This window comes from Nelusetta ayraudi, unplaced genomic scaffold (genome assembly GCF_046127955.1).
Source record: "Nelusetta ayraudi isolate G7.1 ecotype Tasmania unplaced genomic scaffold, CSIRO-AGI_Nayr_v1 ptg000050l, whole genome shotgun sequence".
Lineage (NCBI taxonomy): Eukaryota > Metazoa > Chordata > Actinopteri > Tetraodontiformes > Monacanthidae > Nelusetta > Nelusetta ayraudi.
Window position 1 is genome coordinate 1760331 of NW_027466100.1, and position 11576 is coordinate 1771906.

General features: G+C 43.4%; 1 protein-coding gene across 1 annotated transcript; it reads right to left on the reverse strand.

The window, feature by feature from the left end:
• Positions 1–946: 946 nt before the first annotated feature.
• Positions 947–11087, reverse strand: LOC142895884 (myosin heavy chain, fast skeletal muscle-like). The gene is made up of 40 exons (XM_076037217.1): positions 11034–11087; positions 10603–10818; positions 10349–10495; positions 10103–10259; positions 9958–9985; positions 9705–9816; positions 9533–9625; positions 9374–9437; positions 9195–9293; positions 8974–9077; positions 8644–8782; positions 8411–8529; positions 8023–8172; positions 7753–7923; positions 7369–7672; positions 7212–7282; positions 7027–7114; positions 6829–6946; positions 6598–6721; positions 6379–6515; positions 6015–6270; positions 5668–5910; positions 5385–5561; positions 5157–5302; positions 4943–5033; positions 4428–4817; positions 4212–4338; positions 4005–4123; positions 3713–3909; positions 3452–3635; positions 3200–3365; positions 2945–3069; positions 2542–2850; positions 2255–2458; positions 2052–2177; positions 1796–1966; positions 1599–1703; positions 1393–1488; positions 1175–1306; positions 947–1077 (listed from the first exon to the last, which is right to left on the reverse strand). Exons 2-40 carry the CDS (start codon positions 10804–10806, stop codon positions 1057–1059), a joined length of 5814 nt encoding a protein of 1937 aa, XP_075893332.1. The 5' UTR covers positions 10807–10818; positions 11034–11087; the 3' UTR covers positions 947–1056.
• Between the last annotated feature and the right edge of the window lie 489 nt (positions 11088–11576).

The following is an 11576-nucleotide window of genomic DNA, read 5'->3' on the forward strand; positions in this document are numbered from 1 at the left end:
ACATTACTTTTTAATTGTGGTTCAACTAAGTCATTGGAAAAAAAAATAACGAAAGTAAAAGTAAAATGATGGTACCCTTAACTTAATATTTTGTTGCACAAACTTTTGAGGCAATCACTGCAATCAGGTAATTTCTGTGTCTCTCAATGAGACTTCTGCACCTCTTGACGGGGATTTTGGCCCACTTCACGTGAGCAAACTGCTGAAGCTGTCTCAGTTTTGAAGGGTGTCTGCTCCAAACTGTGTGTTTCAGCTCCTTGTGCATTTTCAACAGGATTTACATCAGGGCTCATAGAAGGCCACTTCAGAATAGTTTAATGTATTATTCTTAGCCATTCTTTTGTTTTGTTTTAAACTGTGTGTTTTGGATAGTCATAGTGTTATTTTGCTTTAATGCTTCATTTTTGCGTATGTGCAGGTATAAACCACACCCCCTGTTGGGAATAAATTTCCAAATATGAATAAATATGTATGTAATATGACCTTGGTCCTGTCAGAAATCGATTCAATTTTTTCAAGATTTCCAACAAGTCGTCTTGCGATGCAATGCTGGCCTCTGTCGGTCAAAAGCAGTAAGTCAACTCTTCTTTTTTTGACGCTCCTCCATCACATACTAGTTTAATACTTGGCTCCAGTTTTTTCTTTTATTCAGTTTCAACCTCCTATTAATGTGTAATACATTTTGTTTTGAAAACGAGTCTTAAGTGTTGAGTTTCACTTTTGAAGTGGTCTTCAGGTGAGCAGTATGGGACTTTCAAACTCGTAAACAGGCCTCTCCCTGCCCGTAGCTTCTCAAAAACAATATTGTTTGAATAAAGTTACAACTTGAGCCTACAGTAGTTTTTAGCTCCCTGAGGGCTGTTGTCATATAACACATTGTGTATGTTAAATACTAAACATTGATCCAAAAGGGATGAAACATTGAATAGAAGAATAGAAAGACAAAACTGCACCAAACTATCTGCTTTTATTGACTTTTAAAGTGAAAGGGTAGAAACAGCAACAACATGTTCATATTATATGACTTGTTGTTACTCTATGTTCTGGAATTCCTCTTCACTCCTCTCCTTCCTTGGTCTGAAATGAATGGATGACAATATATGGTCAAATGGTATATGCGGAAAGAAAAATCCAGAGTTGCTCTATCTCAGACTTTTTTTTTGTTGCAGGGTACCTTGACAATTTCGCGACTCTTGGCCCTCAGCTTGTTGACTTGGGACTCTGCGATGTCAGCTCTCTCCTGAGCCTCCTCCATTTCATGCTGCACCTTCCTGAACCTGGACAGGTGAGTGTTGGCCTGCTCCTCCTGTGTGATAAAACCATGGTGAAGTCAAACCCCTTCGACCAAGTCCCCCGTTATGGTGTGTGCTGACATGAAACTGCTATGCTTACAGACTCCTCGGCATGGCGCTTGTAGGATTTCATTTTCAGCTGCAGCTTGTCCACCAGATCCTGGAGCCTGGCAATGTTCTTCTTGTCCTCCTCAGTCTGATAAATGACAAATAATTTAGGGATAACTTCAATTGGCATGTGCAGATGTATGCACAGATGTTTAAAATACTGTAACCATAAGAGGTTGTGTAAATTTTGTCAATTACCTGGTAGGTGAGCTCCTTCAATTTTCTCTCGTATTTTCTCACTCCTTTGATAGCCTCAGCACTGCGTCTTTGCTCACCGTCAACCTCAGCCTCCAACTCTCGCACCTGGACAGCAGATGGATGCATTCAAATGAAGAGATTCAAGTTCATTTCTAGCTTCCACCAGCTGTTAGCCAGCTGGACATTAGTGGACCTACCCTGGCCTCCAGCTTCTGCAGCTGCTTCTTGCCCCCCTTCATGGCCAGATTCTCAGCCTCGTCCAGGCGGTGCTGCAGGTCCTTCACTGTCACCTCCAGGTTCTTCTTCATCCTCTCCAGGTGAGAGCTGGTGTCCTGCTCCTTCTTCAGCTCCTCAGCCATCATAGCCGCCTAGACGTGAGCGAAGAAGACGGTGTCTTGTCAGTTCTGAGAATATATTTCACCAAATAACCATTAAAGTACCCCGATGCCTTACATCAGTGATGGCCTTCTTGGCCTTTTCTTCAGCGTTTCTGGCCTCTTGGATAGCATCCTCCACTTCACCCTGGACTTGAATGAAGTCGGCTTCCAACTTCTTCTTGGTGTTGATGAGGCTGGTATTCTAAACACACAGGATTTTAAATTATATCTTCCACTTCCATCTCTTTGCTCCTATTAGCTCTCTTATTCCTGACCTACCTGGGAGTGCAGGAGGGTCACGCGCTCGCTGGCATCCACCAGCTCCTGCTCGGCCACTTTGCGGCTCCTCTCCGTCTGCTCCAGGGCGGCTCTCAGCTCCTCAATCTCGGCCACCATCAGGTTGTTCCTGCGCTCCACCATGGCCACCTGCTCTCTCATTTCTTCCTGACCTCTGACTGCTTCATCCAGGTGCAGCAGGGAATCCTGAAAACACAAGCAGGTGTATTTAACAATTTGGATTTCTCCTTGTGAAAAGGCACCAAGGAAGATCAGTTGAGCAGATGAACCTTAAGTTGTCCCTGGACGTTCCTCAGCTGCTTCTGGGCTTCAGCTGCCTGGCGGTTTGCGTGGCTCAGCTGAATCTCCATCTCGTTCAGGTCTCCCTCCATCTTCTTCTTGATTCTCAGGGCATCGTTCCTGCTCCTGATCTCGGCATCCAAGGTGCTCTGCATGGACTCAATCACTCTCTGGCTGTTCCTCTTGATCTGCTCAATCTCCTCGTCCTTCTCCGCCAGCTTTCGGTCAATTTCACCCTTGACCTGAGTGAGCTCAAGCTGGATTTTGAGAATCTTTGATTCCTCATGTTCCAGGGTGGCCTTGATTTGGAGAGTAGCAACAGTGGGACAGAAATCAAACATTTGATCCTGCATCATTAAAAATAGATGTTTTTTTTAAACTGTCATTCTGTACCTCAGCCTCTTCAAGTGATGTCTGAAGTTCGGACTTCTCTATCTCAACAGCCTTTTTGCCTTTCTCCAGTTCATGGATGGTTTTTCCATTCTCTCCAATTTGCTCGGTCAGATCAGAAATCTCCTCTGTTAACAAGGTGCAAAGAATTGTTCTCAAATTTGTGTCTTTTACCCTCTTTTTTATTTTCATACAGTAAGTGTGTAGTTTCACTGGAAGAAAAAAAAAAAACTTTTGCTGTGTTTAAAAACATCTTACGTTGCAGATTCTTGTTCTCCCTCTTCAGGGTCTCCAGATGGTCCAGAGCTTCTTCATAGGAATTCTTCATCTTGAACATCTCAGTGCTGAGAGAGCGGGCTTCCTTCTGAGATCCCTCCAGCTCTGCCTGGCACTCCTCGTACTTCTGCTTCCACTCAGCAAGAACCTGAATATAAAATCCCCAAAGTCTCTTAGTTGTTCGAAATGATTTTTTCTTGATTTCAGCAGAAAAGCCACATGGAAGAATCTCACCTTGTCAAAGTTCCTTTGCTTCTTATCGAGGTTAGCGGCCAGAGCGTTAGCTCTCTCCACATCGATCATCAGGTCCTCCACTTCACCATGCAGCCTCTGTTTGGTCTTTTCCAGAGAGGCACACTTTGCATTCACAGCCTCGATGGACTCCTCTGCGTCCTGAAGACGCTGAGCCAGCTTCTTCCTGTAACGGACACGTTGAGGTTCAAGATCAGAACTGCTACACGAGGAACTGACCTGGTGTCCAGACGCTTTCATTACTTGGCCTCTTCCAGCTCCTCAGTGCGCTGAATGGCATCAGTCTCGTATTTGGTTCTCCACTGAGCCACTTCGCTGTTGGCTTTGGACATTGAACGCTGCAGCTCAGCCTTGGCTTCCTGCTCCTCCTCATACTGCTCTCTGAGCAGGTCGCAGTCATGACGAGAGGACTGGACGGCATGAGCCAGGGCGTTCTTGGCCTGGTAACAATAATGAAAGAAAAAATATATATATTTTTTTTTTTTCAGTAAAACCAGTCCAATCGCCAAAGCTATGTTCAGAAATGTTTACCCACTTTGACCTCCTCTTCAATATGTCTCTTCATTTCTTCGATCTGCTGCGTGAAAGCCTGCTTACTCCTTGTCAGCTGAGAGACCAGAGCTTCCTTCTCCTCCAGTTGGCGAGAAATTTCCCCTGCAGGTGATGGAGACTTAAAACCAAGCAAAATCTACATGCATTAGATTTGAAATTCCTGGAAATGGGCAGTTGTATGTTCACTTACCATTCTCGGTTTGCAGCCTCGCCCTTTGAATACTAATGTCATTCAACTGTCTTACATGTTCATCATTCTTGGTCTTCATCTCGCTCAGCTGGTCTTCAAGAGTTCGGCACATTTTCTCAAGATTGATCTGCAGAAGAAACACAAGACGATGTTGAGGCTGAGTGATATAAACAGGATTTAATCAAATGACTTTCCTTGCGTCCTTTTTAACTTTACCTTTGACTTGGAGACAGCCTCCATGTTGCTTGTCAGGTCATCGATCTCCATCTTGTACTCGCTCTTCTCTTTCTCCAGCTTCTGTTTGACTCTCTGGAGGTTGTCGATCTGCTCTCCCAGCTCGGCTACGCTGTCGGCCTGCTTCTTGCGCAGAGCTGCAGCGGTAGCCTCGTGGTGCAAGGTGGACTCCTCGAGGTCACGGCGCAGCTTCTGGAACTCGGCCTCGCGCTTCTTGTTCATCTCAATTTGAATGGCTGTTGCTCCACCGGCTTCTTCAAGCCTCTCACTGATCTCCTCCAGTTCCCTGGAGAGATCAGACCTCTGCTTCTCCACCTTGGCCCGAGCAGCCCGCTCAGCTTCGATCTCTTCCTCCAGCTCCTCAATACGAGCCTGAGATGGACATGTTAAACAAAATCACTCTGCCCATATCCATATTCTTTATTATTTTTGCAAGGTCTTGATCAAGGTCTTGATCAAGAGTGCAGTCATTCAGTGATGGTACAGAAGTTACTCACCTGTAGTTCCTTGATCTTTTTCTGAAGCTGGGCAGAAAGCACCTGCTCATCCTCAATTTTGCCAAGAAGCTGACTTGTTTCAAAGTCCTTTCTGTGAATGGAAAATTTATTTTATCAATTTTTCTCCAGAATCAAGCAAAATTAGGTTAACATTACTTCTCGCCTGCACTTGGTTGTCATTTTCTTATTGAATATTAAGTCCAAGGAAACTTACTTCTTTATTTTCTCCTCAGACTGCTGCTTGTCATTCTCCAGATCCATTATGGTCTCGTGGGCCAGTTTCAGATCTCCTTCCAGCTTTCTTTTAGCTCGCTCAAGATCCATACGGAGCTTCTTCTCTTGCTCCAGGGATCCTTCAAGCTGCGTTGACAGAGACAATACATTTTTATTATGTTTCAAACTTTACATGTGACTGAAATGACTGTGTGTTATTGTTCCTCACATCGTCCACTTGCTGCTCCAGCTTGGTCTTGGCCTTGGTCAGAGTGTTGACTTTGTCTTCCTCTGCCTGCAGGTCATCAAGGGTCTGCTGGTGGGCCTCTTGGAGGGCTTTCTTCTCTTTGGTCAGCTTGGCAATGCCCTCATCTAGGGATGCCATCTCTTCAACCAGGTTTTTGACCTTTCATCAACCATATTTTCAAAATAAGTTTCAAGGGTGCCCAAATAAAATAAAAATAAAAATAAAATAAAATAACATTTTGAAGTCATTTAGAAGATTCATGCACCTTGTTCTCAGTGGCATGCTTCTCTTTTTCCACTTTGGCCAGGGTGAGCTCCAAGTCATCAATGTCTCTCTTCAGCTCAGAGCACTCATCCTCCAGCTTCCTCTTCTTTGCTGTCAGCTCAGCATTGATTTCCTCCTCATCCTCCAGCCTCTCTGCCGTCTCTTTGACTTTGGCCTCGAGTTGGATTTTTGCTTTGATGAGCCCCTCACACCTTTCCTCGGAATCGCTGAGATTTTCACCTTCCTAGTGGCCAATGTAAAAGGCTTCATGTTATTTACAAGCGACTTATGTGACACAAACACACGTCTACATGAAATGCTATCAGGTGATGCGTGATGGTTACGTACAGACTGCACTTGCAGGGCAAGGTCATTCTTTTCCTGCAGCAGAGAAACCATCTTCTCTTCCAGCTCTTTCTTCTTAGCCAGAGCCTTTGCAAGATCCTCCTTGGTTTTTTCAAAGTCCACCTTCATTTGTGCCATCTCCTTTTCAGTTTCAGCGCTCTTCAGGAGAGGCTTAATTTTGAAGTACAGCTTCATCCATGGCCAGGTTTTGACATTCATGAATGAGCGGATGTTGTACTGGATGGAGTAAATGGCCTCCCTGAAAAACAAAACAAAACAAAAATTTAAGGTACTGCTGGACTCTGGTAAACTGTACATTTTGTAATAAAATGATTGAAAATTATTGAATACATTTTTCATACACTACCTCCTCTCCATCATCTTGACAAACTCTCTCCTCATCAGGTAACCTCTGCAGAGAGCTTGAGTCATTGTGCACAGCTCTGCCAGCTTCTCATCTCTCATCTCCTCCAGAGTACCCAGGAGACCAGCCTTGAAGAACACCTGAAACAGAGGGCCGCTGCAGGTGAATTCTTTCATTTATTTGCATAAGCATGGCTGGCAATTAAATGATAAAAATACATACCTTTGTGTGCCCAAACTTGTATTGAGTATGGTCAATATTAATTGAGCCCAGGAGTTTCTCGGAGGCCTTCTTGTTGTCGATGAAATGACCCTCAGGGATGACACTAGCATTCAATACTTTGTATCTGATTAAGAGGAAAATAAATAACATGTTCAAAAATGATTTTTTATCTCGGTTTGCCTCTCTTTCCACAATATCAATATATATTCCTCATTTTATCCCACTTAATACCTCTGCTTGAAGTCACCATACAAGATTCTGCTGGGGAAACCTTTCCTGCAGATCCTGATACCTTCCAGCACACCGTTACACCTGAGCTGATGGATGACCAGGAAGTTCTCCATGAGACCTGAAAAGGCACAAAAAGGTCAGTCTTGTTCCATATAAGCTGTGTCTTCTGTATGTCCACAATGACTATGTGAGGCTCACCAGGAGTCTTTGACTCATTAGGAATCAAACAGCGCACAAAGTGAGGATGAGTGCTCCTCAAGTTGGTCATCAACTTGCCCAAGTTCTCCTGTAGAACAGAGAAATCAAAAGTGTTGAGTGTTTTTTATACAATATGTGTAATAATATTTATTCATATGTGTAAAGAATCACAATGAGTTACTCACCCTAAACAGAGCAGAGACAGTCTGGAAGGAGCCACCCTTCTTCTTGCCAGCCTTTTTGGCACCTCCCTCAGCTACAAAATAAAGATTAAAATTTTTTGTGACTCTTAGTAAATTAACTCTATTTCTTAAAACTTGCATTTTATTCCCTTCAGGATACCTTCAGATGCATGAGTTGCATAGAGGTGAGACAACAGCTTCACTGATGACTTCTGATACAGCTGAACCACTGTGTCATTCAGAGGATCCTTATTCTTATCCAGCCAGCCAAGAACATTATAATCCACAGTGCCAGCGTAGTGCACCAGAGAGAAGTGGGCCTCAGCTTTGCCTTTGGCCGGTTTGGGTTTCTGGAAGGGGGCGCTTTTACCCAGATGCTGGTCATACAGTTTGTTCTTGAAGGTCACGTCCGTTGCCTTGGGGAACATGCACTCCTCTTCAAGGATGGAGAAGATGCCCATTGGCTGTGGTGATGAAACGACGATGTTAACACTTCCTAGGCATTTGAAGTTATTCCTGTTTTTCCAAAGTGGATGTGTTGTACCTTCTCAATCAGCTCAATGCAGGCAGCCAAGTCCATACCGAAGTCAATAAATTCCCATTCGATTCCCTCCTTCTTGTACTCCTCTTGCTCCAGCACAAACATGTGGTGATTGAAAAACTGTTGCAGCTTTTCATTGGTGAAGTTGATGCACAGCTGCTCCAAGCTGTTGAACTAAAAACATACCAAAGGTCAGCATAGGCCTTTAAGAGGCAGTTAAAAAACATATGATATATATGATGGTGGCTTGGACTGTCAGGTAAACAAACTTACATCAAAGATTTCAAACCCAGCAATGTCCAGGACACCGATGAAATAGCTTCTGGGCTGTTTGGTGTCCAGCATTTCATTGATTCTGACGACCATCCACAAGAACATCTTCTCATAGACTGACTTGCAGAGGGCACTGACGGCATTGTTCACCTGGTTTTAGAAATATGAATAGTTAAGTGAAGGTCACCGAATTCATAAACAATTGATTGACTGCTTCATTGATCGATTGATGGTTCAATTGATAGGAAATATTATAGGAATAACTAATAAACAATACATTTAATATTTATGGCATTATGAGTCTATCAGCTGAAGATGTAAGAGTGTCCTAGATTTGCTATTTTTATTGTTGCAGTTTAATTTCAGTCTTCTCTCTGACTTCCATTACCTGAGGGACAGTCTGACCTTTGGTCACATACTCATTCCCAACCTTGACTCTTGGGTAGCACAAAGCTTTAAGCAAATCAGCTGAGTTCAGGCCCATGAGGTAGGCGATTTTATCAGCCACTGTAGGAAGGAGTACAGTCATGCAATGTCATCATTCCCAATTATGAATGAAATTCATGATCATCCTTTTTGATTAGTAACAGGGCAAGAGCACCTGGTTTAGATGTTTCTTACCCTCGGTGCCATCAGGCTCAGCCTGCTCCTCACGCTGCTTCTGCTTGAACTTCATGTTGCCATGATGCACGACAGCTCCAGTCAGCTTGAAAATGCTTGCCTTCTCATCTGCAGTGAATCCCAGGATGTCAATAGCGGTCTGCCAAGAAAATAATTGAAATACACAGAGTCACTAGTTTGTGTCTGCAAATATTTACCATTCCCAAAATGTTTAATGAGTAACAGCTCTAAATAACCCCCAACTGAAAACTAATTGAAAAGAACAAAACCAGCGACACACAACATGAACCCTGATCTGTAAAAATAGTGATCCAAACAAAGTTTCCTCACATCGGTGGCGATGAATTCTTCAATGTCGTCGATGCTCTTGACAGTGATTTCACCCTGACTGATCATGTGGTAGTCATATGGATTGGTGGTGATGAGGAGGGCCTCTGAAGAAAGAGAGACAGAGAAAAATACCTGATGATGTCAGCAAGTCATTTCCTGTGTCCTACAAGCCAGTGTGTAGAAAAAACACTTTGTCTTCATGATATTCACTGATCCCATACCAATCAGCTCAGGTTTGTGGCCTGTCATGAGCTGGTAGAAGATGTGGTAGCTCCTCTCAGCAGACAGCTGGAATGTCACTCGAGACTTCTCCAGCAGATCTGTCAAACAGGACAATCACACTTTCACAAGTTGATCTTTCATCTCATCTTCTGGCCGAGGACAAATTGGGTAATCTTACATGTCTCGATATCAGCTGAAGCCAGCTTTCCAGTTGTGCCAAAATGGATTCTGATAAATTTACCCTGCGAGAAAATGCAGTTGTTTTCAATGTAAACTTCAGTGTGAGTAAACACACTAACAAGAGCTACAAGAAATGTAATGAAGAGCAAAAACTCACAAAGCGGGATGAGTTGTCATTCCTCACAGTTTTGGCATTACCATAAGCCTCCAGCAGGGGGTTGGCTGCGATGATTTGATCTTCCAGCGACCCCTTTAGAGAGTAAAACGCCAATACAACTGAGTTCCATGTTTCTTAATGCACAGAGCTCTTGTCACATGACATTATTCACCTGCATCTTGCCAGAAACTGCTTCCTGTTTCTTTCCTCCAGCCACTGCGATTGTCGCAAAGTACTGGATGACACGTTTGGTGTTGACAGTCTTTCCTGCACCGGATTCTCCACTTTGGGGGAAAAAGGCAAATCACTGAGCAACCAAACCCATTGTGCTGTAGGTTCATTCATAACCCAACACAGCATAAGGCTATATCAGTGACGTGTCTGCTGCAATTAAGCTGCCATTTGTAACAACACAGTAAACTCACGTGATCAGGATTGACTGGTTCTCACGGTCTGTCAAGAAATGAGTTTGAAAAGATATATTACACTTTTGTGTACTTTTTTCCTTCAGTCAGTAGAATTGAATCAAAAGAGTATAGATATTTTCAGAAGCTATAAAGAGCCTGATACCTTGGAGCATGAACTGATAGGCGTTATCAGAGATGGAGAAGATGTGAGGCGGAGCTTCAATCCTCTTCTTGCCTCTGTATCCTTGCACAACCTTTGAGTCGTACACTGGGAGCCACTTGTAGGGGTTTACAGTGACGCAGAACAGCCCAGAGTAGGTCTGTGGAGACACAGAGGAGAATCTTTCCAACATGTTCTACCTCCAGCCATTATTTTCCCCTTTGAAGGTAAGGATCTTCTCATACTCACGTAGATCATCCACGCTGCGTAACGCTCTTTGAGGTTGTACAGCACAGAGGGTTCACTGAGGTGGGTCATCATGGCCATGTCCTCAATCTTGTCGAACTTCGGGGGGTTCATGGGGAAGATTTCATCCTCCTTCACCGTGAGACTTTTCTAAAGAGAGAGGACATGTAAATTGCTAGTGGGTCACTGCCATGCTGTGGTGATTTTTCCTTCTTTTGCTAAGTAGAGGCACAAAGTCCAAACACATCTCTTCTTACTTTTCCTGCCAGGGTCTCCACGGTGGCTTTGCCCCCCTCCCTCTTGATCAGTTTCCCCTTGAGGTACATCTCAGTGGGCTCAGTCACAAAGTATGCTGATTTAGCATCAAAGGGAGTGTTCTGAGCTTCAATCCTCTCTCTTTCTGGCTTCCGGAGGTAAATGGCCGCCGCGCCAAAACACTCCATTTCCGGGTCTCCACTCATGATGACTCCTTACTGCAAAAAGGGAATAGTGACAGTGTTCATTTAAATGTACCTCAGTGTGACTCATGCTCCACATTTAAAAATAGGTTAAAACAAGTTTAAAGATAAAACGTATTCAAATATATTTACATCAAAAATACATGCAAGACTATTTTATTGAGGACAGTCATAGTAACTTTTGTGCTCATGAATTTTATAGTTATAGTGCAAAATAAAGTTTAGATTACCTCGGATGACACCAGGTGTGCAGGGTATACAAGTGGGTTTCAGTGCAGATTTCTATTTGAAAAACAAAAACATAAGGATTTCTTGCTGTAAACCCAAACTTGCATATTCTAAGTTTATGATAATCTTGTGTCTTGTATCGTCAACTCTCCATAATATATAGTAGACAGAAATGGTAGAAGTCAATATCTGTAAAGGTTCTCAGTTGTCCAGGCTGTCATAAACTGGACTGGGTTTTGGTATCTTGAGGACATTTCACATTTTGGACAATGGGTAAAACATCTTCAAGATAGCACAAATCACTCTAGTTGCTTTAACTTAACCTTCAAGAATAGAAGTCAGTATTCTAAACATAGATAACATGTAGCTCATGAATCTAGTGACGGGAAATAAATCAGCGCAAAGTGGGAAACTTACCTTTGCTTGGTGCCTGTCCACTGTGGACGATGACTGTGCCTTTTATATAGAGTGATGGGAGCCGATCACAAGGTTTGTGTTTCTGTATTTGGTCATGTCGCCTGTCATGATGCTTGTGCAGTTGTGGC